Source organism: Nerophis lumbriciformis, linkage group LG30 (assembly GCF_033978685.3).
Source record: "Nerophis lumbriciformis linkage group LG30, RoL_Nlum_v2.1, whole genome shotgun sequence".
NCBI classification, from domain to species: domain Eukaryota; kingdom Metazoa; phylum Chordata; class Actinopteri; order Syngnathiformes; family Syngnathidae; genus Nerophis; species Nerophis lumbriciformis.
Genome location: NC_084577.2, coordinates 32,060,215 through 32,085,511, shown reverse-complemented (window position 1 = coordinate 32,085,511; position 25,297 = coordinate 32,060,215). Strand labels below are relative to the sequence as shown.

The following is a 25,297-nucleotide window of genomic DNA, read 5'->3' as shown; positions in this document are numbered from 1 at the left end:
GCCACCTAAAATCTTGCCTAGGGCGCCAGATTGGTTAGGGCCGGGCCTATGGCTTCTTGAGACGTCTCCATCCATTTTCCTAACGACACGTGAATCTAGTGGCGGGGGCTATTACTTTATTTTTATTTTTAGGGGGCGCTACTGAGTCAGATCTAAAATGTGTTGTTGTAAATATCTTTCACAGGACCTGATGCTAACGTTACAGAGCGATAATGGAGAAAAACATTTGAATCCATAATCATACTTTTAATATGTAAGGCTAGCTAGCTCACTTTTCAAGTTCTGCCTTCTCCTTGGCACTATGGCTACAAAGGCATACTTTGAATGTGTACTATGTATGTCATAATAATAGCATTTGTTATTGTTGACAGTTTGCTGCTTGCAGTTATGTAACATTGGCAAGAACAATAGTAGAGTAGTGTTAGGATACAAAGATGTAGTATGAAAAGTACAACAAGGTTTTTGTGTGCAGCAGACAAAGGTTGCTGAGGTCAGCACTTTTGCTCCTCCACATTTCCCAGCATGCTTTGCTCTCTCCCGGCAGGAAAATCACATCTTTGTGTGCAACAAAGAAGTCTTTGTTGCATTATTCATAACAATATTCAGAGAATGTATCGCATTCAAGTGATATCAACGTTTTATTGAAATGTACATTTACTTCCAATTGTTGTTGTTTTGTTGCAGCTGACAATGGAATCTACCACTACTTTGTAATATTACAACTGTTTATTTGTGTGATTGTGATCCTTGTCCATCAATCATTCAAGTTTATTGACACCTGATAAGTATTGATCAATGATTTATTCATGCTGGGAGATTAGATTTCGCCTCTTTCATTGTGTCAATAGTGTGCACCTTCTCACAGCAAATGCTGTCTTTTATTGTGAAGGAAGAAGGGGTTTTATTGTGGAGGAAGAAGGTGTTTTATTGTGAAAGAAGAAGGGGTTTTGTGGAGGAAGAAGGTTGACTGGTGTTTTATTGTGGAGGAAGAAGGTGTTTTATTGTGGAGGAAGAAGGTTGACTGGTGTTTTATTGTGGAGGAAGAAGGTTGACTGGTGTTTTATTGTGGAGGAAGAAGGTTGACTGGTGTTTTATTGTGGAGGAAGAAGGTTGACTGGTGTTTTATTGTGGAGGAGGAGTGAAGTAGAAGAAGTGCAGCCCACATGGAAGTTGAGCAGTCAGTGATAAGATAAAAAAGGAGCAGAAGAACATTTCTACTGCAACACTCATGACTTGAACACAAGGTAACTTTATTTCATACTTTAATACTTTATATTCATACTCTACTTTATATTTATACTTTATTTCATACTTTAATACTTTATATTCATACTCTACTTTATATTTATACTTTATTTCATACTTTAATACTTTATATTAATACTCTATTTTAGTACTCTACTTTATATTCATACTCTACTTTATTTGTTACTTTAATACTTTATATTCATACTCTACTTTATTTTAGTACTCTACTTTATATTCATACTCTACTTTATTTTAGTACTCTACTTTATATTCATACTCTACTTTATTTTAGTACTCTACTTTATATTTATACTTTATTTCATACTTTAATACTTTATATTCATACTCTATTTTAGTACTCTACTTTATATTCATAGTCTACTTTATTTGTTACTTCAATACTTTATATTCATACATTATACTTTATTTCATACTTTAATACTTTATATTCATACTCTACTTTATTTTAGTACTCTACTTTATATTTATACTTTATTTCATACTTTAATAATTTATATTCATACTCTATTTTAGTACTCTACTTTATATGTTACTTTAATACTTTATATTCATACATTATACTTTATTTAATACGTTAATACTTTATATTCATAGTCTGCTTTATTTGTTACTTGAATACTTTATATTCATATTCTACTTTATACTTTATTTTAGTACTCTACTTTATATTTATACTGTACTTTATTTTAATACCCATCTTTGTATTAATACTCTACGTGTTATTCTATTTTATACTTTATTTGAATACTATACTTTCTATATGTACTGTATTTAAACATCATTTTAATAATTGTGTTAACTTTTACACAAAGTGTGATTGTGTTGTTTTATGAAATATTGATGACATATTTCTACTGTTAAATATGATCATTGTGTTAAACTAAGTGTGTTTGTGTGCAAGTATTGATGATGTGTTGTTGTTAGTGTGCAAGTATTGATGATGTGTTGTTGTTAGTGTGCAAGTATTGATGATGTGTTGTTGTTTGTGTGCAAGTATTGATGGTGTGTTGTTGTTTGTGTGCAAGTATTGATGATGAAGTATTGATGGAGGCGATGCATCAGGGTGAGGTGGTCCAGAGAGCCAAGGAGGTGTTCATGAGTGGCAGAAGTCGTCCTCTCCACTTCAGACTGAAACAACTTCAGGCGCTGCAGAAGATGCTGAAGGAGCGAGAAGACGAGATCTTGGCGGCTCTCAAGCAGGACATCCACAGGGTGAGTGGAGAAGGTCACGTGACCAGCGTGGTCATGTGACCAGCGTGGTGCCCTGTGTGAACAGAGCCAGTACGACTCAGCACTCCTGGAGATGATTGGAATAGACAACGAGATCCGCCTGGCCATGGACAAACTGGAAGAGTGGACCTCACCTAGACCTGTGGAGAAGAACCTTCTCACCGTGTCTGACCAGGCCTACATCCACCTGGAACCTCTGGGCCTGGTCCTCATCATTGGTGCCTGGAACTATCCATGGGCCCTCACTCTCATCCCCCTGGTGGGAGCCATTGCTGCAGGTACTGTAGTACTATTGATAATACTGTAATACTACCAATAATACTGCTGCAATACTACTAATAATACTGTAATACTACTGTGTACATACATCGACTGATGCCTAGTCTGGACACATCCTCAGTGACCTCTTGGATTCACTTCACCGGGCGTTTCGGGTCTCTCAACTGGTCATACGCCCTCCTCCAGGCGACCCAACCAGGGGTGATCAAATCCCCCGGCTTGTGTCCAGACGGTTAGCTAGCTACCATGACTCCAAGGATCTCCTCTTTTGAGCCACAACCATCTCGAGGCCCTTTCCGCCGCTTCAGTGGTACTGCGGATGGCTCTCCTCTTTCTCTCTCCATCGATGGCCAAACTGCTGAAGGCTCTGACCAAGGAACAATCCTCTGCATCCAACCTCCACAGGGAAACACCTTCCTCTGACCAAGGAACAATCCTCTGCATCCTACCTCCACAGGGAAACACCTTCCTCTGACCAAGGAACAGTCCTCTCCGTCCAACCTCCACAGGGAAACACCTTCCTCTGACCAAGGAACAATCCTCTGCATCCAACCTCCACAGGGAAACACCTTCCTCTGACCAAGGAACAATCCTGTGCATACAACCTCCACAGGGAAACACCTTCCTCTGACCAAGGAACAATCCTCTGCATCCAACCTCCACAGGGAAACACCTTCCTCTGACCAAGGAACAATCCTCTGCATCCAACCTCCACAGGGAAACACCTTCCTCTGACCAAGGAACAATCCTCTGCATCCTACCTCCACAGGGAAACACCTTCCTCTGACCAAGGAACAGTCCTCTCCGTCCAACCTCCACAGGGAAACACCTTCCTCTGACCAAGGAACAATCCTCTGCATCCAACCTCCACAGGGAAACACCTTCCTCTGACCAAGGAACAATCAAGTGCATACAACCTCCACAGGGAAACACCTTCCTCTGACCAAGGAACAATCCTCTGCATCCAACCTCCACAGGGAAACACCTTCCTCTGACCAAGGAACAATCCTCTGCATCCAACCTCCACAGGGAAACACCTTCCTCTGACCAAGGAACAATCCTCTGCATCCTACCTCCACAGGGAAACACCTTCCTCTGACCAAGGAACAGTCCTCTCCGTCCAACCTCCACAGGGAAACACCTTCCTCTGACCAAGGAACAGTCCTCTCCGTCCAACCTCCACAGGGAAACACCTTCCTCTGACCAAGGAACAATCCTCTGCATCCAACCTCCACAGGGAAACACCTTCCTCTGACCAAGGAACAATCCTGTGCATACAACCTCCACAGGGAAACACCTTCCTCTGACCAAGGAACAATCCTCTGCATCCAACCTCCACAGGGAAACACCTTCCTCTGAGCAAGGAACAATCCTCTGCATCCTACCTCCACAGGGAAACACCTTCCTCTGACCAAGGAACAATCCTCTCCGTCCAACCTCCACAGGGAAACACCTTCCTCTGACCAAGGAACAATCCTCTGCATCCAACCTCCACAGGGAAACACCTTCCTCTGACCAAGGAACAATCCTCTGCATACAACCTCCACAGGGAAACACCTTCCTCTGACCAAGGAACAATCCTCTGCATACAACCTCCACAGGGAAACACCTTCCTCTGACCAAGGAACAATCCTCTGCATCCAACCTCCACAGGGAAACACCTTCCTCTGACCAAGGAACAATCCTCTGCATCCAACCTCCACAGGGAAACACCTTCCTCTGACCAAGGAACAATCCTCTGCATCCAACCTCCACAGGGAAACACCTTCCTCTGACCAAGGAACAATCCTCTCCGTCCAACCTCCACAGGGAAACACCTTCCTCTGACCAAGGAACAATCCTCTGCATCCAACCTCCACAGGGAAACACCTTCCTCTGACCAAGGAACAATCCTCTGCATACAACCTCCACAGGGAAACACCTTCCTCTGACCAAGGAACAATCCTCTCCGTCCAACCTCCACAGGGAAACACCTTGCTCTCCAACCAGCCTGTTGACAGTCGCTGACCAGTCCTGCATACTTGGAGAGCTTCCGTTCGAAGGCTTCTTCCAGGTGATCTTCCCATGGGACTGTCAGCTCCAGCAGCACAGCTTGTCTTGTGGACTCAGACACAAGGACAATGTCTGGACTCAAACACAAGGACAATGTCTGGACTAAGACACAAGGACAATGTTTGGACTCAGACACAAGGACAATGTCTGGTCACAGGCTGGTGACTGCGATATGGCTGGGGAACTTCAGCTGGTTTTCAAGGTCCACCAACAACTGCCAGTCTCTTGCAGACGTCAGGATGCCTGCTGATGTTCTTCTGGCAGGAGTTGGCGTGTCCCCGGCTCTGAGAAAGGCAATGGTTTTTTTGGAGGGGTGGAACTGTTTTGCCCATGCCAGTCCTGCGCTAATGGCTTCAGGACTTGGTCATGCCTCCACCTGTACCTTCCCAAGTGCCTTTGTACAGCAACTGAGGATGTGTTCCAGGGTTCCTGGCTTGGAGCACAGTGGTGTCTCTGCTATGCCCCATGTGTGCAGGTTTGAAGGACTTGGGAGCACATCATACCCTGCCTGGAGGAGGAATTTGATGCGTTGTGGCTCGGCTTTCCAAAGCTCAGCCCGGGTCACTCTCCTGTCAACCGCATTCTCCCATCTTGTCCAAGCTCCTCGCAGGTTCTCGTCTCCTCTATTCTCACCTTTTTCCGAAGGATGCACATCAGCCTCCAGAACTTGGTGGACATGGTCATGGAGTTGCTTCCAGAGTGAGGTCACGCTAGCTGCAGGCCACTTGACCCGCCTCTGTTCACACTTGATGCTCCAGGGATTAGTTTGCAACACATGGAGGTTCTGGGCACTAAGGTGGCACCTCCTGCGTCTCACCAGGTGTAACACCTGTGCCTTGTGTTGCTTCTGCTCCCAACAGGCACTACTACTACTAATACTGCAATACTACTACTAATACTGTAATACTCTCCTGTAATGAGTACCTACTCAGTGGCCTAGTGGTTAGAGTGTCTGCCCTGAGATGGCTAGGTTGTGAGCAACGTTCCCTCTAAGGTGCGCACTGCTTACGCGTCGTCTGCGCACAGCAAATCTATGCCGTGCAAAAAATCTAATCCCACGCTAAACAAAATAAACAAATGGTTTGTTTTGTATGATTTTGCAATGCAACTGTGAGTAACAGATGACGAAAGGCGGCCACGACAAAGTTTGTCAACACTTCATTATTATAACGTCTGTGGAGACACTTAAAGGACGACAGGAATTCCATCGGTCCCTTTATTTAGCCAAATTGTTTGTCGGCCATAACCACACCAAAACAATGTGTCAAATACGTCTATCTCGCAAAACTGGTCGTTGTCTAGCGTACAAACCAAGCCAAAAGCAACTCTTTGTCATCGGTTACATCCGCTTGCTCTCTCTCTCTCTCTCACCTGCACCAACACATACACTAGGGCAGTGGTTCTTAACCTTGTTGGAGGTACCGAACTTCACCACCTTCATATGCGCATTCACACAACCCTTCTTTAGTGAAAAATAAAATGTTGTTTTTTTCAAATTCAAGACAAAGTTATATGCTTTTGGTAACACTTTAGTATGGGGAACATATTCTAAGTAACAAAGACTTCATTTAGAGTTATTTGGTTAGGGTTAGGGTTAGAGGGTTAGGGTCAGGGTTAGAGGGTTAGGGTTAGAGGGTTAGGGTTAGGGTTAGAGGGTTAGGGTCAAGGTTAGAGGGTTAGGGTTATAATAAGGCCATGCCGAATAAGGCATTAATAAGTACTTAATAATGACTAGTTCAGAGCCAATATGTTACTCATTTGCATGTTAATGCAAGGTTCTGTACTGGGACCAAAATTGTTTTTATTGTATATTAATGATATCTGCAAAATCTTTAAAAAAAACTCAATTGTATTCTCTTTGCTGACGATACAAGTCTGTACTGTTCTGGGCAAGACCTTGGCCAACTCTTAGAGACTGTAGAGAGCGAACTCCACATACTAAAGCAATGGTTTGATGCCAATAAACTGTCAATCAACCTAAATAAAACAAAATATATCATTTTTGGAAATAGGAAAAATAACATACAGCGTCATATAAGAATTGATGATATGGAGATAGAAAGGGTGTATTCAACAAGATTTTTGGGAATCTATATAGATGATAAATTAAATAGGAAACTGTACATAAATATACTTAAGACAAAAATGGCAAAAAATATTGCTATGTTACATAAAATCAAAAACTCCGTAAATCAAAAGACTCTTAATATGTTATATAATTCTTTCGTACTCCCTTATCTTAATTATTGTGTTGAAATCTGCGGTAACAATTACAAAACAAACATCAACTCTATATTCTTACTTCAAAAGAAAGCGATTAGAATTGTAAATGATGCAGATTATCATGACCATACCAATGCTCTGTTTATTACATTAAAAACATTAAAAGTGCACGATCTTGTTGACCTCAACACTGCTATTGTGACGTACAAAGCTCACAACCACATGCTGCCTCGGTGTCTACAGGAGAGGTTCAAACCCAGAGAGAATCCCTATGACCTCAGAGGTTCAGCTGTCTTCCAGAAAGCTAAGATAAGAAGGATCTTAAAAAGTAGATGTTTCTGTCAGGGGGGTTCAACTGTGGAACAGCTTGGATGATTCCGTCAGTCTACCCCAGGGCAGCTGTGGCTATGAAAGTAGCTTACCACCACCAGGTGTGAATGATTGATGGGTTCTACATGTAAAGCGACTTTGGGTACTTAGAAAAGCGCTATATAAATCCCAGTTATTATTATTATTAAAATGTTCCAGGTCCATTCACACATTTAAAAAACACTTTAAGACCAATGTCTTGGAAAAATATATCACTCTTGAATCAACACAGTAGTTAATACTATGATCAATGTTAATTAAAATACTAAATGTGGGATATAAATAATAATGGAAGTATAATTGTTTGTATATAGTATATAAATTGGTACAAAGGTGTACAAGGATATTTCACATGCCTTTATGTGTATATAATTGAACAGTGTTCATATTGTGTATAACGTGTATTTATAATATGTTGTACAAAAGACATTTCATAATTTTGGGAAGTTCATCTTGTACTTGACATTGTTTATAGGGTTAGGCGCTATAAGTGTTCAACTTCAGCCTAAACCCTTTCGCTCTGCAACATTTTCATTTTCAATCTATGAACGTACAACTGTTTGTTTATTTTGTTGACCATTGACCGAAGAATAATAAACTAAACTTAATAAGCAACTAATTAATGGTGAATATGTTCCCCATACTAAAATGTTACCATGTTTTATAACTGGTGCACAAAATGAAGCGTGCATGAACATCACCTTGTTCAAACAACAAAAGCAACATAAACTCACAACAAATGACACACCTGCAAACCAGTCTGACTTCTGCTGTTGTCGTATCCGTAATACGCCGATAGGGAGAAGTTTGTATTTACACGATGAGTCGGGTGTGTCTTGACCTCCGCCGAACCCCTGAGCCCGACTCCCCGAACCCCTAGGGTTCCATCCAACCCAGGTTAAGAACCATTGCACTATGGCAATTAGCCACTGGTGCGTTTATGACCACACAAAAAGTTGGACAACTCCAACACTGCACGTAAAGTGTCCATTTCAGGTGGTTTTACTAGGACTCCTCAATCAGTGTGCTTATTCTACTGTCATTTGTTAACAACGTTCATTTTTTGAATATGAATCATGAAATGATGTTACATAATTGCTAATAAAAATATTTATTTTACGGACAGAAAGTTAATAAACACTTCATCTCATGCAACATGTGATTGTTTTAAATGTGATCTCTGAAAGGAGTACAAAGCAGGCATGAAATACTCGAGTGCATAGCTGATTAAAAACAACAACAATATCTAAGTGGGCTGAATCACATCTATTAGAAAATAATCTCTTGAAATTGACTAATCACTTGATTATAATAATAAGACATTTCAATTGTTATGTCAGGTTTGAGACAAATGTGCTGCTGGTGTGACCACAGTGTGCACGTCTGTATTCCACTCGATGCTCAGAGGGTTTGTGCCTTTGCTCACACTCATGGACAATTAGAGGGAACATTGGTTGTGAGTTCAAACCCCGGCTGAGTCATACCATAAGACCAAAAAAATGTGAGCCATTACCTCCCTGCTTGACACTCAGCATCAAGGCTTGGAATTGGGGGTTAAATCACCAAAAATTATTCCTGGGCGCGGCCACCGCTGCTGCTCACTGCTCCCCTCACCTCCCAGGGGGTGATCAAGGGTGATGGGTCAAATGCAGAAAATAATTTCGCCACACCTAGTGTGTGTGTGTGTGACTATCATTGCTACTTTAACTTGAGTATTCATGTCTGCAGGTACTGTAATACTCTCATGTAATGGAGTAGTATTCATGTCTGCAGGTACTGTAATACTCTCGTGTAATGGAGTAGTATTCATGTCTGCAGGTACTGTAATACTCTTGTGTAATGGAGTAGTATTCATGTCTGCAGGTACTGTAATACTCTCGTGTAATGGAGTAGTATTCATGTCTGCAGGTACTGTAATACTCTCGTGTAATGGAGTAGTATTCATGTCTGCAGGTACTGTAATACTCTCATGTAATGGAGTAGTATTCATGTCTGCAGGTACTGTAATACTCTCGTGTAATGGAGTAGTATTCATGTCTGCAGGTACTGTAATACTCTTGTGTAATGGAGTAGTATTCATGTCTGCAGGTACTGTAATACTCTCGTGTAATGGAGTAGTATTCATGTCTGCAGGTACTGTAATACTCTCGTGTAATGGAGTAGTATTCATGTCTGCAGGTACTGTAATACTCTCATGTAATGGAGTAGTATTCATGTCTGCAGGTACTGTAATACTCTTGTGTAATGGAGTAGTATTCATGTCTGCAGGTACTGTAATACTCTCGTGTAATGGAGTAGTATTCATGTCTGCAGGTACTGTAATACTCTCGTGTAATGGAGTAGTATTCATGTCTGCAGGTACTGTAATACTCTCATGTAATGGAGTAGTATTCATGTCTGCAGGTACTGTAATACTCTCGTGTAATGGAGTAGTATTCATGTCTGCAGGTACTGTACAAGTGAGTACTGTGTTCATGAAGTAGTACTAGTGAGTACTGTGTTCATGAAGTAGTACTATTAAGTACTATGTTAATGAAGTTAGTACTAGTGAGTACTGGGTTGCTTAAGTACGTTTGTAGTACTCGTGAGTACTGTGTTGATGAAGTAGTACTAGTGAGTACTGTGTTTATGAAGTAGTACTAGTATGTACTGTGTTGATGAAGTAGTACTGGTGAGTACTGTGTTTATGAAGTAGTACTAGTGAGTACTGTGTGTGTGTGCAGGTAACGCAGCAGTGGTAAAGCCGTCTGAGATCAGTGCTTGTTCGTCTCTGCTCCTTCAAACTCTTCTTCCTCTCTACCTGGACAAGGTGTGTCACATACAAATATGTCAGTCATTGTCAATACAGTACAACTTTTTCTCACAATACCTGTCAAATACAATCAAATAGTAAATGGTAAATGGTAAATGGGTTATACTTGTATAGCACTTTTCTACCTTCAAGGTACTCAAAGCGCTTTGACACTACTTCCACATTCACACACTGATGGAGGGAGCTCTAACCAGCAGCCATCAGGAGCAAGGGTGAAGTGTCTTGCTCAAGGACACAACGGACGTGACGAGGATGGTAGAAGGTGGGGATTGAACCAGGAACCCTCAGGTTGCTGGCACGGCCACTCTCCCAACTGCGTCACGCCGTCCCTGTATTGTACACACTATTATATACTTTGTACACACTAATAGTACACACTATTTCATACTTTGTACACACTAATAGTACACACTATTATATACTTTGTACACACTAATAGTACACACTATTTCATACTTTGTACACACTAATAGTACAGACTATTATATACTTTGTACACACTATTTCATACTTTGTACACACTAATAGTACACACTATTATATACTTTGTACACACTAATAGTACACACTATTTCATACTTTGTACACACTAATAGTACACACTATTATATACTTTGTACACATTAAAAGTACCCACTATGATATAGTTTGTACAAACTACTGTATGTGGATCTTAGTAGATGAGCCCAAAGAGTGGTTGTCATGTGACTTTTTAATATTTGCCAAAATAAAAGCGAGCTGCTTTCCAAAATCTATTTTTTTTTTTTTACAATTAAAGCTTATTTTAATTTCATGTAAGAATTGAATGTGTTGCTAAATATTACAACTCAGCTGCTTGTTACTTATTTGTAATGAATTGATAGAAAACAAGTTTGGGAAATCTAAATATCAGTTTTTAGTGTTACAATCATCTTATGTGAAATATTTGTTACAATACCAGAAATGATAATATACAGTTTGTAGTATTTGACATGAATATACAGTATGTGTTTCTTTACTTCCAAGTACATCTGCATGACCCTAAGATATAAACATATATATATATACATACAATTATATAATATATATATATATATATATATATATATATATATATATATATATATATATATATATATATATATATATATATATATATATATATATATATATATATATATATATATATATATAGGTAAAAGCCAGTAAATTAGAATATTTTGAAAAACTTGATTTATTTCAGTAATTGCATTCAAAAGGTGTAACTTGTACATTATATTTATTCATTGCACACAGACTGATGCATTCAAATGTTTATTTCATTTAATTTTGATGATTTGAAGTGGCAACAAATGAAAATCCAAAATTCCGTGTGTCACAAAATTAGAATATTACTTAAGGCTAATACAAAAAAGGGATCTTTAGAAATGTTGGCCAACTGAAAAGTATGAAAATGAAAAATATGAGCATGTACAATACTCAATACTTGGTTGGAGCTCCTTTTGCCTCAATTACTGCGTTAATGCGGCGTGGCATGGAGTCGATGAGTTTCTGGCACTGCTCAGGTGTTATGAGAGCCCAGGTTGCTCTGATAGTGGCCTTCAACTCTTCTGCGTTTTTGGCTCTGGCATTCTGCATCTTCCTTTTCACAATACCCCACAGATTTTCTATGGGGCTAAGGTCAGAGGAGTTGGCGGGCCAATTTAGAACAGAAATACCATGGTCCGTAAACCAGGCACAGGTAGATTTTGCGCTGTGTGCAGGCGCCAAGTCCTGTTGGAACTTGAAATCTCCATCTCCATAGAGCAGGTCAGCAGCAGGAAGCATGAAGTGCTCTAAAACTTGCTGGTAGACGGCTGCGTTGACCCTGGATCTCAGGAAACAGAGTGGACCGACACCAGCAGATGACATGGCACCCCAAACCATCACCCAACCATGCAAATTTTGCATTTCCTTTGGAAATGGAGGTCCCAGAGTCTGGAGGAAGACAGGAGAGGCACAGGATCCATGTTGCCTGAAGTCTAGTGTAAAGTTTCCACCATCAGTGATGGTTTGGGGTGCCATGTCATCTGCTGGTGTCGGTCCACTCTGTTTCCTGAGATCCAGGGTCAACGCAGCCGTCTACCAGCAAGTTTTAGAGCACTTCATGCTTCCTGCTGCTGACCTGCTCTATGGAGATGGAGATTTCAAGTTCCAACAGGACTTGGCGCCTGCACACAGCGCAAAATCTACCCGTGCCTGGTTTACGGACCATGGTATTTCTGTTCTAAATTGGCCCGCCAACTCCCCTGACCTTAGCCCCATAGAAAATCTGTGGGGTATTGTGAAAAGGAAGATGCAGAATGCCAGACCCAAAAACGCAGAAGAGTTGAAGGCCACTATCAGAGCAACCTGGGCTCTCATAACACCTGAGCAGTGCCAGAAACTCATCGACTCCATGCCACGCCGCATTAACGCAGTAATTGAGGCAAAAGGAGCTCCAACCAAGTATTGAGTATTGTACATGCTCATATTTTTCATTTTCATACTTTTCAGTTGGCCAACATTTCTAAAAATCCCTTTTTTGTATTAGCTTTAAGTAATATTCTAATTTTGTGACACACGGAATTTTGGATTTTCATTTGTTGCCACTTCAAATCATCAAAATTAAATGAAATAAACATTTGAATGCATCAGTCTGTGTGCAATGAATAAATATAATGTACAAGTTACACCTTTTGAATGCAATTACTGAAATAAATCAAGTTTTTCAAAATATTCTAATTTACTGGCTTTTACCTGTATATATATATATATATATATATATATATATATATATATATACACAGTATATCAGTGACGTGCGGTGAGGTTGATGGCTGGTGAGGCACTGACTTCATCACAGTCAGATTTACAAACATATGAACCCTAAAGAGTATCTTATTCACCATTTGATTGGCAGCAGTTAACGGGTTATGTTTAAAAGCTCATACCAGCATTCTTCCCTGCTTGGCACTCAGCATCAAGGCTTGGAATTGGGGGTTAAATAAATAATCTTTATTTAAATAAATGATAAATGGGTTGTACTTGTATAGCGCTTTTTCTACCTTCAAGGTACTCAAAGCGCTTTGACACTACTTCCATATTTACCTTCTTTCAAAAACCTCCGCAACGTGACATCACTTCCGCTCTTAGCGCCTTCAAAATAAGAGCTCAAGGCATATACTGTATAACAGCGCATAACAGGAACTTAACATCACAAAGAGGAAAGCCCATGAAAATAGGTTTCAAAAGTTATTTAATAAGAAGCCAAAAAGTGCAAAAACAATAATGTTCGTGTTGGAGGAGTTGTGAATTAGATACACCTGCAGTCTGCAGGTGTACCTAATGTTGTGGCCCAGCAGTCATTCGCAACTCCTCCAACACGAACATTATTGGTTTTGCACTTTTTGGCTTCTTATGAAATAACTTTTTTAAATAGATTCAATCTTGCACGTGGAAAGTTTAAGTGTGGGCTTTAGTTGATATAACACTCCCATCAGGGGTTGCCGTGCATTCTACAGCGGGGGTGCGGGAGGCGTGGCTACTGGAGCCTCAGCCAGTGCGTCTTTTGCAGCCGTTTTATGATCGCTCAGCACAAGAAATACTTTACACACATACAGTTGTTGACAAAATACACTGTACATTATATACCTCAGCTAACTAAACTATGGAAATGTATAATATAATTCATATAGCAATACGGTCTCACTGCACAGCAGGCCAGCAGTTAGCCAAGTCCGTCCATGTTGAGGCACTGAGTGACGTGCCTCGACTGGCTGCTGATCACCGCACCGTCTCTTCTCAGTATTTGAATGGCAAATGTGAAAATTCAGCGATTTTGAATAAAAATAATCTAAAACTGGCGAAGCTAAATGGAAAATAACTTTATAGTATAATCACTGGATACATTTAACAATTTAATATATATTTTTTTCTTTTTAATTTTTTTTTCTTTCCATGATGGCAGGTGAGGCCTCGCCTCACCTGCCTCTAGTGACTGCACGTCACTGATATATACACATATACATACATATATATATATATATATATATATATATATATATATATATATATATATATATATATATATATATATATACATACATACAAATATACTGTGTATATATATATATATATATATAAACATATATATGTGTCACAGGCATGTCAGAGATATAAATAAATAATAAATATATAAATATATAAATATATATATATATATATATATATATATATATATATATATATATATATATATATATATATATGTGTGTGTGTGTGTGTGTGTGTGTGTGCAGGAGATGTATCCAGTGGTGACAGGAGGTGTGTCAGAGAGCCAAGAACTGTTGCAGCAGAGGTTTGATCACATCTTCTACACAGGAAGTAGTCGTGTAGGCAAAGTGGTGATGCAAGCGGCTGCTCGTCATCTCACTCCCGTCACTCTGGAGCTGGGAGGAAAGAGTCCGTGTTTCATCCACAACAAATGTCACCTCAGAGTGGCCTGCCGGTAACATTTATATCACTTTGCATTCTTACTCAAATATATTTCACTCACTCACATTCTCCTATGAAACATTGAACATGACAACATGTCACTTATATACTTTTCTCTCACATCATATACTATCTGTTATACTATCTGTCACATCATATACTATCTGTCACATGATATACTATCTGTCACATGATATACTATCTGTCACATGATATACTATCTGTCACATGATATACTATCTGTCACATGATATACTATCTGTCACATGATATACTATCTGTCACATCATATACTATCTGTCACATGATATACTATCTGTCACATGATATACTATCTGTCACATGATATACTATCTGTCACATGATATACTATCTGTCACACGATATACTATCTGTCACATGATATACTATCTGTCACATCATATACTATCTGTCACATGATATACTATCTGTCACATCATATACTATCTGTCACATCATATACTATCTGTCACATGATATACTATCTGTCACATCATATACTATCTGTCACATGTTATACTATCTGTCACATGATATACTATCTGTCACATGATATACTATCTGTCACATGATATACTATCTGTCACATGATATACTATCTGTCACATGATATACTATCTGTCACATGATATACTATCTGTCACATGATATACTATCTGTCACATGATATACTATCTGTCACATCATATACTATCTGTCACATGATATACTATCTGTCACATGATATACTATCTGTCACATGATATACTATCTGTCACATGATATACTATCTGTCACATGATATACTATCTGTCACATGATATACTATCTGTCACATGATATACTATCTGTCACATGATATACTATCTGTCACATCATATACTATCTGTCACATGATATACTATCTGTCACATGATATACTATCTGTCACATGATATACTATCTGTCACATGCCAGTACATTACATACTACTAATAATTATTCATGTATTGTAGTATATATAAAGAGTATTACTAATAACTGTATATATTGTAGTACATATAGAGTATATATACTGTAGTATATTATTACTAATGACAGTATATATTATGAGTGATGATTGTGTTTGTGTTCAGTCGCATCACGTGGGGAAAGTTTGTGAACTGTGGTCAGACGTGCATCGCTCCAGACTACATCCTCTGTGAACCTCATCTGCAAACTCCTGTGGTGGAATGCATCCGACAGACTTTACTGGTAAACAAAATCAATAACTGTACTGGTAAACAATAGAACTAACTTTACTGGTAAACAATATCAATAACTTTACTGGTAAACAATATCAATAACTTTACTGGTAAAAATACAAAAGACTTTACTCGCAAAAAATATAACAACGTTTTCTAGTAAAAAAGATAAAGTTAACTGTTAAAAAAATATTTATATATAAACATTTACTGGTAAAAAAAAAAAAAGATGTGTGTTCTTGTCTCTCATACTGGCAAACAATGTAACAAACTTTACTGGTAAAAAATTAAAAAAAAGTTTAATGTTAAAAAATATCAAGTTTACTGGTCAAACAATTTAAAAAATAAAAGTTTACTGGTAAAAAAAAAATATATAGCCAAGTTTTCTGGTAAAAAATGTAAAAATAAAATTTACTGATAAAAAATATAACCAGGTTGACTGGTAAATATATATTTTTAAATATAACCAAGTATAGTGGTAAAAAAGGAAAGAAAGAAAAAAGTTTAGTGGTAAAAATAAAAGAAAAAAAAAAGTTTAGTGGTAAAAAATGAAAGAAAAAAAAAGTTTAGTGGTAAAAAATGAAAGAAAGAAAAAAGTTTAGTGATAAAAAATGAAAGAAAAAAAAGTTTAGTGGTAAAAAATGAAAGAAAGAAAAAAGTTTAGTGGTAAAAAATGAAAGAAAAAAAAAGTTTATTGGTAAAAAAGGAAAGAAAGAAAAAAGTTTAGTGGTAAAAAAGGAAAGAAAAAAAAGTTTATTGGTAAAAAAGGAAAGAAAAATAAAAGTTTAGTGATAAAAAATGAAAGAAAAAAAAAGTTTAGTGGTAAAAAAGGAAAGAAAGAAAAAAGTTTATTGGTAAAAAAGGAAAGAAAGAAAAAAGTTTAGTGGTAAAAAAGGAAAGAAAAAAAAGTTTATTGGTAAAAAAGGAAAGAAAAATAAAAGTTTAGTGATAAAAAATGAAAGAAAAAAAAAGTTTAGTGGTAAAAAAGGAAAGAAAGAAAAAAGTTTAGTGGTAAAAAATGAAAGAAAAAAAAAGTTTAGTGGTAAAAAAGGAAAGAAAGAAAAAAGTTTAGTGGTAAAAATGAAAGAAAGAAAAAAGTTTAGTGGTAAAAAAGGAAAGAAAGAAAAAAGTTTAGTGGTAAAAAAGGAAAGAAAAAAAAGTTTATTGGTAAAAAAGGAAAGAAAAATAAAAGTTTAGTGGTAAAAAATGAAAGAAAAAAAAAGTTTAGTGGTAAAAAAGGAAAGAAAAAAAAAGTTTAGTGGTAAAAAAGGAAAGAAAGAAAAAAGTTTAGTGGTAAAAAATGAAAGAAAAAAAAGTTTAGTGGTAAAAAATGAAAGAAAGAAAAAAGTTTATTGGTAAAAAAGGAAAGAAAAAAAAAGTTTAGTGATAAAAAATGAAAGAAAAAAAAAATGAAAGAAAAAAAAGGAAAGAAAAAAAAAGTTTAGTGGTAAAAAATGAAAGAAAAAAAAAGTTTAATGAAAAAAATGAAAGAAAAAAAAAGTTTAGTGGTAAAAAATGAAAGAAAGAAAAAAGTTTAGTGATAAAAAATGAAAGAAAAAAAAGTTTAGTGGTAAAAAATGAAAGAAAGAAAAAAGTTTAGTGGTTAAAAAGGAAAGAAAAAAAGTTTAGTGGTAAAAAATTAAAGAAAAAAAAAGTTTAGTGGTAAAAAAGGAAAGAAAGAAAAAAGTTTAGTGGTAAAAAAGGAAAGAAAGAAAAAAGTTTAGTGGTAAAAAAGGAAAGGAAAAAAAGTTTAGTGGTAAAAAAGGAAAGGAAAAAAAAAAGTTTAGTGGTAAAAAATGAAAGAAAGAAAAAAGTTTAGTGGTAAAAAAGGAAAGAAAGAAAAAAGTTTAGTGGTAAAAAATGAAAGAAAGAAAAAAGTTTAGTGGTAAAAAATGAAAGAAAAAAAAGTTTAGTGGTAAAAAAGGAAAGAAAGAAAAAAGTTTAGTGGCAAAAAAGGAAAGAAAGAAAAAAGTTTAGTGGTAAAAAAGGAAAGAAAGAAAAAAGTTTAGTGGTAAAAAATGAAAGAAAGAAAAAAGTTTAGTGGTAAAAAATGAAAGAAAGAAAAAAGTTTAGTGGTAAAAAATGTCCTGAGAAGGTTTGTGAACATGTGATTGCCAGGAGTTCTACGGTCCAGATCCCAAGTCGTCCCCGGACTACGGTCGCCTGGTGAACCAGGAGCACTACACCAGGGTGCTGGGTCTGATGGAAGGTTACGCTCCAGTTCTCGGGGGGCAGACGGACGCCTCGGAGTGTTACATCGGTACAAACTTCCTGCGCCTACTTCCTCTTCCTGTTCCTGCTAAATGGTGCTCTTCTTCTGGCAGCTCCCACGGTCCTGAAGGATGTTCCTCCTCACTCCAGGCTGATGCAGGAGGAGATCTTTGGTCCTCTGCTGCCCATCGTGACCGTGAGCGGCGTGGAAGAAGCCATCAGCTTCATCAACGAGAGAGAGAAACCTTTGGCCCTCTACATCTTCTCCTCAGACAAGAAGGTGAGGGAGGGAGCACCACACACTTTTACATCTTCTCCTCAGACAAGAAGGTGAGGGAGGGAGCACCACACACTTTTACATCTTCTCCTCAGACAAGAAGGTGAGGGAGAGGGAGGGAGCACCACACACTTTTACATCTTCTCCTCAGACAAGAAGGTGAGGGAGGGAACACCACACACTTTTACATCTTCTCCTCAGACAAGAAGGTGAGGGAGGGAACAACACACACTTTTACATCTTCTCCTCAGACAAGAAGGTGAGGGAGCACCACACACTTTTACATCTTCTCCTCAGACAAGAAGGTGAGGGAGGGAACACCACACACTTTTACATCTTCTCCTCAGACAAGAAGGTGAGGGAGGGAACAACACACACTTTTACATCTTCTCCTCAGACAAGAAGGTGAGGGAGAGGGAGGGAGCACCACACACTTTTACATCTTCTCCTCAGACAAGAAGGTGAGGGAGGGAACACCACACACTTTTACATCTTCTCCTCAGACAAGAAGGTGAGGGAGGGAGCACCACACACTTTTACATCTTCTCCTCAGACAAGAAGGTGAGGGAGCACCACACACTTTTACATCTTCTCCTCAGACAAGAAGGTGAGGGAGAGGGAGGGAGCACCACACACTTTTACATCTTCTCCTCAGACAAGAAGGTGAGGGAGGGAGCACCACACACGTTTACATCTTCTCCTCAGACAAGAAGGTGAGGGAGGGAACACCACACACTTTTACATCTTCTCCTCAGACAAGAAGGTGAGGGAGAGGGAGGGAGCACCACACACTTTTACATCTTCTCCTCAGACAAGAAGGTGAGGGAGGGAGCACCACACACTTTTACATCTTCTCCTCAGACAAGAAGGTGAGGGAGGGAGCACCACACACTTTTACATCTTCTCCTCAGACAAGAAGGTGAGGGAGGGAGCACCACACACTTTTACATCTTCTCCTCAGACAAGAAGGTGAGGGAGGGAGCACCACACACTTTTACATCTTCTCCTCAGACAAGAAGGTGAGGGAGGGAGCACCACACACTTTTACATGAAAGGTGAGGGAGGGAGCACCACACCACACACTTCATGCATCAGAAAGGTTGGATCATGTTGGATGGGCCAGCTGACATACACAAGGTTGTGGGGTGCTGCCTGCACAAGGTTGTGTTGTCACACAACTACAGCGACACCATGTACTCATGTAGCAACCATAAATGACAGGATGAGGAATTCTGTCAGCACACCTCGGACTCCCAACATTAGGAGCACACTCTATAAGCATATACATACATACATATATACATACATACATACATACTGTATATACATACATACTATACATACATATATATATATATATATATATATACATATATATATATATATATATATATATACATACATACATACATACATACATATATATATCATATATACATACATACTGTATATACATACATACATACATACATACATATATCATATATACATACATACATACATACATACATACATACATACATACATACATACATACATACAACATACAAACAACATTAAATTGAGCTACAGCTGTATGAACAATATACGACAAATTATCTCAAACCACAACAAAACAATTGCAAATGAGCCGTCGGCCCCCGGACAGAGCGACTCCAAAACCAACAAAGGCTGCAACTGCCGCAAGAAACCTGATTGCCCTCTCAACGGGGGGTGCTTACAAACATCAGTTGTTTACCAATCTAAGGTAACACGCAAGGACATTAACACATCCGACACATATGTAGGATTAACCGAGGGAGAGTTCAAAACCAGATGGAACAATCACAAGGCTTCTTTCAGGAACCAAAACCTGCGGAATACCACAGAACTCAGCAAACACATTTGGGACCTCAAAGACAATAATGTTGAATATTCAATAACATGGCAAATTCTTGCATCCAGCACACCTTACAATAGTGGTAATAAAAGATGCAACCTATGCTTGAAAGAGAAACTGTTTATTATTTACCGTCCAGACCTGTCATCCCTCAACAAGCGCAGCGAAATTGTAACAGCATGCCGCCACAGACGGAAACACCTCCTAGGTAACACATGAGCCAATCACCACGCCCCTACGCCAGCCTGTACCCACCCACTCTGTGCCCTATATAAACCATGGTATGTGAATGCTTCCATTAAAATCTCCTGATGATTGAGGGAACCCCTCATGAAACAGGCCTGTAGAGATGAAGTAGTCTTGTGATTTTTTTCCCCCACACATACATATATATACATACATACATACATATATCATATATACATACTGTGTATACATACATACATACATATATATATATATACATACATACATATATACATACATACATACATACATACATACATATATATATATATATATATACATACATACATACATATAGTTGAGGTTTCTGTGGTTTATCCGTTATACAATGCTCAATACCGGCGGTAGAGCGGAATATATGTTAGGTCATGAAAAAACCACAGAGGCTATATCATCCCTACAAGCCTGTTTCGCATGTTTCTCTGCTCTTCAGGGGATTTTATTGAAGTGTCTGTGGTTGTTACATATATATATAGGGTACATTACATGGGGGTGTGGCCATTGTTGCACAATAGTGCCTTGCTTCTGTGCCGGCATGATGAGACCAGTTGGTTGTGTTTGTTTAAAGTGGACATGCTGGGGTGGTATATAATAAACATGCTGGGGTGGTATATCATAAACATGTTAGCGATTGCTTGTCTGTGAGTGCTCAGAATCTTTTTGTTGTGTGAGTCAATGCTTTGTTTGATATTCATCATGCATACATACATACATAAATACATACAAACATACATATATACACCCATCTACCAGACACAATTGTATATGATTTCTGACATGATATGTTTCTGACAACTTCTGGTTTACTGAGGGTTGATTTCTTCATCCTGAAAGGAATTCAGTAACAAATATTCAACCAATCAACACTTCGAAAGAAGATATTATATAGTATAATATTGCGTTGGATGAATTAAGAAGAATAAACAATATTGTGTTGGATGATTTAGGAAGAAGATACAGTATAATATAGTGTTGGATGATGTTGTTGCAGACCATTAAGAAGATGATTGAAGAGACAACAAGTGGAGGAGTGACAGTGAATGATGTCATGATGCACTACACACTCAACTCTCTGCCCTTTGGGGGTGTTGGTATGTACACTATATACACACCATCTACAGTATGTACACACTACTCTATGTACACACTACTCTATGTACACACTATTCTATGTACACACTACTGTATGTACACACTACTCTATGTACACACTACTCTATGTACACACTCAACTCTCTGCCCTTTGGGGGTGTTGGTATGTACACTATATACACACCATCTACAGTATGTACACACTACTCTATGTACACACTACTCGTATTTTCCGCACTATAAGGCGCACCTAAAAACCACAAATGTTCTCAAAAGCTGACAGTGCGGCTTATAACCCGGTGCGCTTTATATATGGATAAATATTAAGATTCATTTTCATAAAGTTTCGGTCTCGCAACTTCGGTAAACAGCCGCCATCTTTTTTCCCGGTAGAACAGGAAGCGCTTCTTCTTCTACGCAAGCAACCGCCAAGGTAAGCACCCGCCCCCATAGAACAGGAAGCGCTTCTTCTTCTACTGTAAGCAACCACCCGCCCGCGTAGAAGAAGAAAAAGCGCGCGGATATCACCGAACGTTTCATTTCCTTTGTGTGTTTACATCTGTAAAGACCACAAAATGGCTCCTACTAAACGACAGGGATCCGGTTCATGAAAAGACGCAATCTCTCCATCCGCACACGGATTACTATTTCACAGCAACTGATATTCCTGTGAACCGCACTGTGGATACAACGCGAATATTCGCACCACAGGGAATGAGAAGTCATCCTTCACTGTGGTTCTAGCTTGCCATGCTAATGGCCAGAAACTTCCACCCATGGTGATATTCAAAAGGAAGACCTTGCCAAAAGAGACCTTTCCAGCCGGCGTCATCATAAAAGCTAACTCGAAGGGATGGATGAAGAAAAGATGAGCGAGTGGTTAAGGTAAGTTTAAGTTTACGCGAAGAGGCCGGGTGGCTTTTTTCACGCAGCTCTGTCCATGTTGATATACGTATGTTTGTGATTGCACATTTGCGTACATTTTGGGAGTGAACAGAGTTGTTAGAACGCTGGTTTTTAATATATTATTAAAGTTTGACTGACCTATCTGACTGTTTTTTTGACATTCCTTTAGCGCAGTTAGATGCGGCTTACAACACCGGGCGGCTTATAGGTGGACAAAGTTTTGAAATATGCCGTTCATTGAAGGCGCGGCTTATAACCCAGGGCGCCTTATGGTGCGGAAAATACGGTACACACTACTCTATGTACACACTATTCTATGTACACACTACTGTATGTACACACTACTGTATGTACACACTCAACTCTCTGCCCGTTGGGGGTGTTGGTATGTATGTACACATTTCACACTACTCTATGTACACACTACTGTCCACACTACTCTATGTACACACTACTGTCCACACTACTCTATGTACACACTACTGTCCACACTACTCTATGTACACACTACTGTCCACACTACTCTATGTACACACTACTGTACACACTACTCTATGTAAACACTCAACGCTTTGCCCTTTGGGGGTGTTGGTGAGATGTACACACTACTCTATGTACACGTTAATGGACACACTACTGTATGTACACACCATTGTAGATCATTGATATGTAATATGTGTGTTGTAGATCACTGATATATAATATTTATGTTGTAGATGATTGATATATAATATTTATGTGGTAGATGATTGATATATAATATTTATGTTGTAGATGATTGATATATAATATTTATGTTGTAGATGATTGATATATAATATTTATGTTGTCGATGATTGATATATAATATTTGTGTTGTAGATGATTGATATATAATATTGTGTTGTAGATGATTGATATCTAATATTGTGTTGTAGATGATTGATATATAATATTTATGTTGTAGATGATTGATATATAATATTTATGTTGTAGATGATTGATATATAATATTTATGTTGTAGATGATTGATATATAATATTGTGTTGTAGATGATTGATATATAATATTTATGTTGTAGATGATTGATATATAATATTGTGTTGTAGATGATTGATATATAATATTGTGTTGTAGATGATTGATATCTAATATTGTGTTGTAGATGATTGATATATAATATTTATGTTGTAGATGATTGATATATAATATTTATGTTGTAGATGATTGATATATAATATTTATGTTGTAGATGATTGATATATAATATTGTGTTGTAGATGATTGATATATAATATTTATGTTGTAGATGATTGATATATAATATTGTGTTGTAGATGATTGATATATAATATTGTGTTGTAGATGATTGATATCTAATATTGTGTTGTAGATGATTGATATATAATATTTATGTTGTAGATGATTGATATATAATATTTATGTTGTAGATGATTGATATATAATATTTATGTTGTAGATGATTGATATATAATATTTATGTTGTAGATGATTGATATATAATATTTATGTTGTAGATGATTGATATATAATATTGTGTTGTAGATGATTGATATATAATATTTATGTTGTAGATGATTGATATATAATATTGTGTTGTAGATGATTGATATATAATATTTATGTTGTAGATGATTGATATATATTTGTGTTGTAGATGATTGATATATCATATTTGTGTTGTAGATGATTGATATAATATTTTGTAGATGATTGATATATAATATTTATGTTGTCGATGATTGATATATAATATTTGTGTTGTAGATGATTGATATATAATATTTGTGTTTAGGTCAGAGCGGGATGGGCTCCTATCATGGCCGACACACCTTTGATCGTCTGAGTCATCATCGAGCGTGTTTAGTGCGCTCGCTGGCCATGGAGAGCATCAACTTGTCTCGTTACCCACCTCAGGATAGCCAGCGAGCAAGCAGAGCTCGCTTGGCTCTCAAGTCGCCTTTGATTGACTTGTCCAAGAAAACGTACGTGTGGGCTGTGAGTGCCACCATCCTTGCTGTGGGACTGCTCGTCACTCTACTCGTCATCCTGCTCATTGCTGCTGGACTCAACTGTACCTGCTGGTACTGGAGGGGCTTCTACAACTAACTCACTCACTACATACATACATACATACATACATACATACATACATACATACATACATACATACATACATACATACATACATACCCGTTTCCATATGAGTTGGGAAATTGTGTTAGATGTAAATATAAACGGAATACAATGATTTGCAAATCATTTTCAAGCCATATTCAGTTGAATATGCTACAAAGACAACATATTTGATGTTCAAACTAATAAACATTTTTTTTTTTTTGGAAATTATCATTAACTTTAGAATTTGATGGCAGCAACACGTGACAAAGAAGTTGGGAAAGGTGGCAATAAATACTGATAAAGTTGAGGAATGCTCATCAAAGACTTATTTGGAACATCCCACAGGTGTGCAGGCTAATTGGGAACAGGTGGGTGCCATGATTGGGTATAAAAACAGCTTCCCAAAACATGCTGAGTCTTTCACAAGAAAGGATGGGGCGAGGTACACCCCTTTGTCCACAACTGCGTGAGCAAATAGTCAAACAGTTTAAGAACAACGTTTCTCAAAGTGCAATTGCAAGAAATGTAGGGATTTCAACATCTACGCTCCATAATATCATCAAAAGGTTCAGAGAATGTGGAGAAATCACTCCACGTAAGCGGCATGGCCGGA

The 25,297-nt window shown here is 38.0% G+C and overlaps 1 protein-coding gene across 1 annotated transcript; it reads left to right on the top strand.

Annotated features, from left to right (window-relative positions):
* The first annotated feature begins 1,132 nt into the window (after positions 1-1,132).
* On the top strand, positions 1,133-24,728 carry aldh3a1 (aldehyde dehydrogenase 3 family, member A1). The gene is made up of 10 exons (XM_061926013.1): positions 1,133-1,244; positions 2,295-2,481; positions 2,546-2,777; positions 10,146-10,231; positions 14,533-14,741; positions 15,844-15,961; positions 18,070-18,211; positions 18,276-18,442; positions 21,556-21,655; positions 24,359-24,728. The coding sequence occupies exons 2-10, from the start codon at positions 2,314-2,316 to the stop codon at positions 24,670-24,672; spliced, it is 1,536 nt and encodes a 511-aa protein (XP_061781997.1). The 5' UTR covers positions 1,133-1,244; positions 2,295-2,313; the 3' UTR covers positions 24,673-24,728.
* Positions 24,729-25,297: the final 569 nt, after the last annotated feature.

What these genes read in the sequence shown, in the direction of transcription:
- aldh3a1 (XM_061926013.1), top strand. Translation starts at nt 2,314, where the DNA reads ATGGAGGCGATGCATCAGGGTGAGGTGGTCCAGAGAGCCAAGGAGGTG. An exon ending in GCATCCGACAGACTTTACTG is followed by an intron (nt 15,962 to 18,069) that starts GTAAACAAAATC and finishes TGTGATTGCCAG; the next exon opens with GAGTTCTACGGTCCAGATCC. An exon ending in TCTGCCCTTTGGGGGTGTTG is followed by an intron (nt 21,656 to 24,358) that starts GTATGTACACTA and finishes ATTTGTGTTTAG; the next exon opens with GTCAGAGCGGGATGGGCTCC.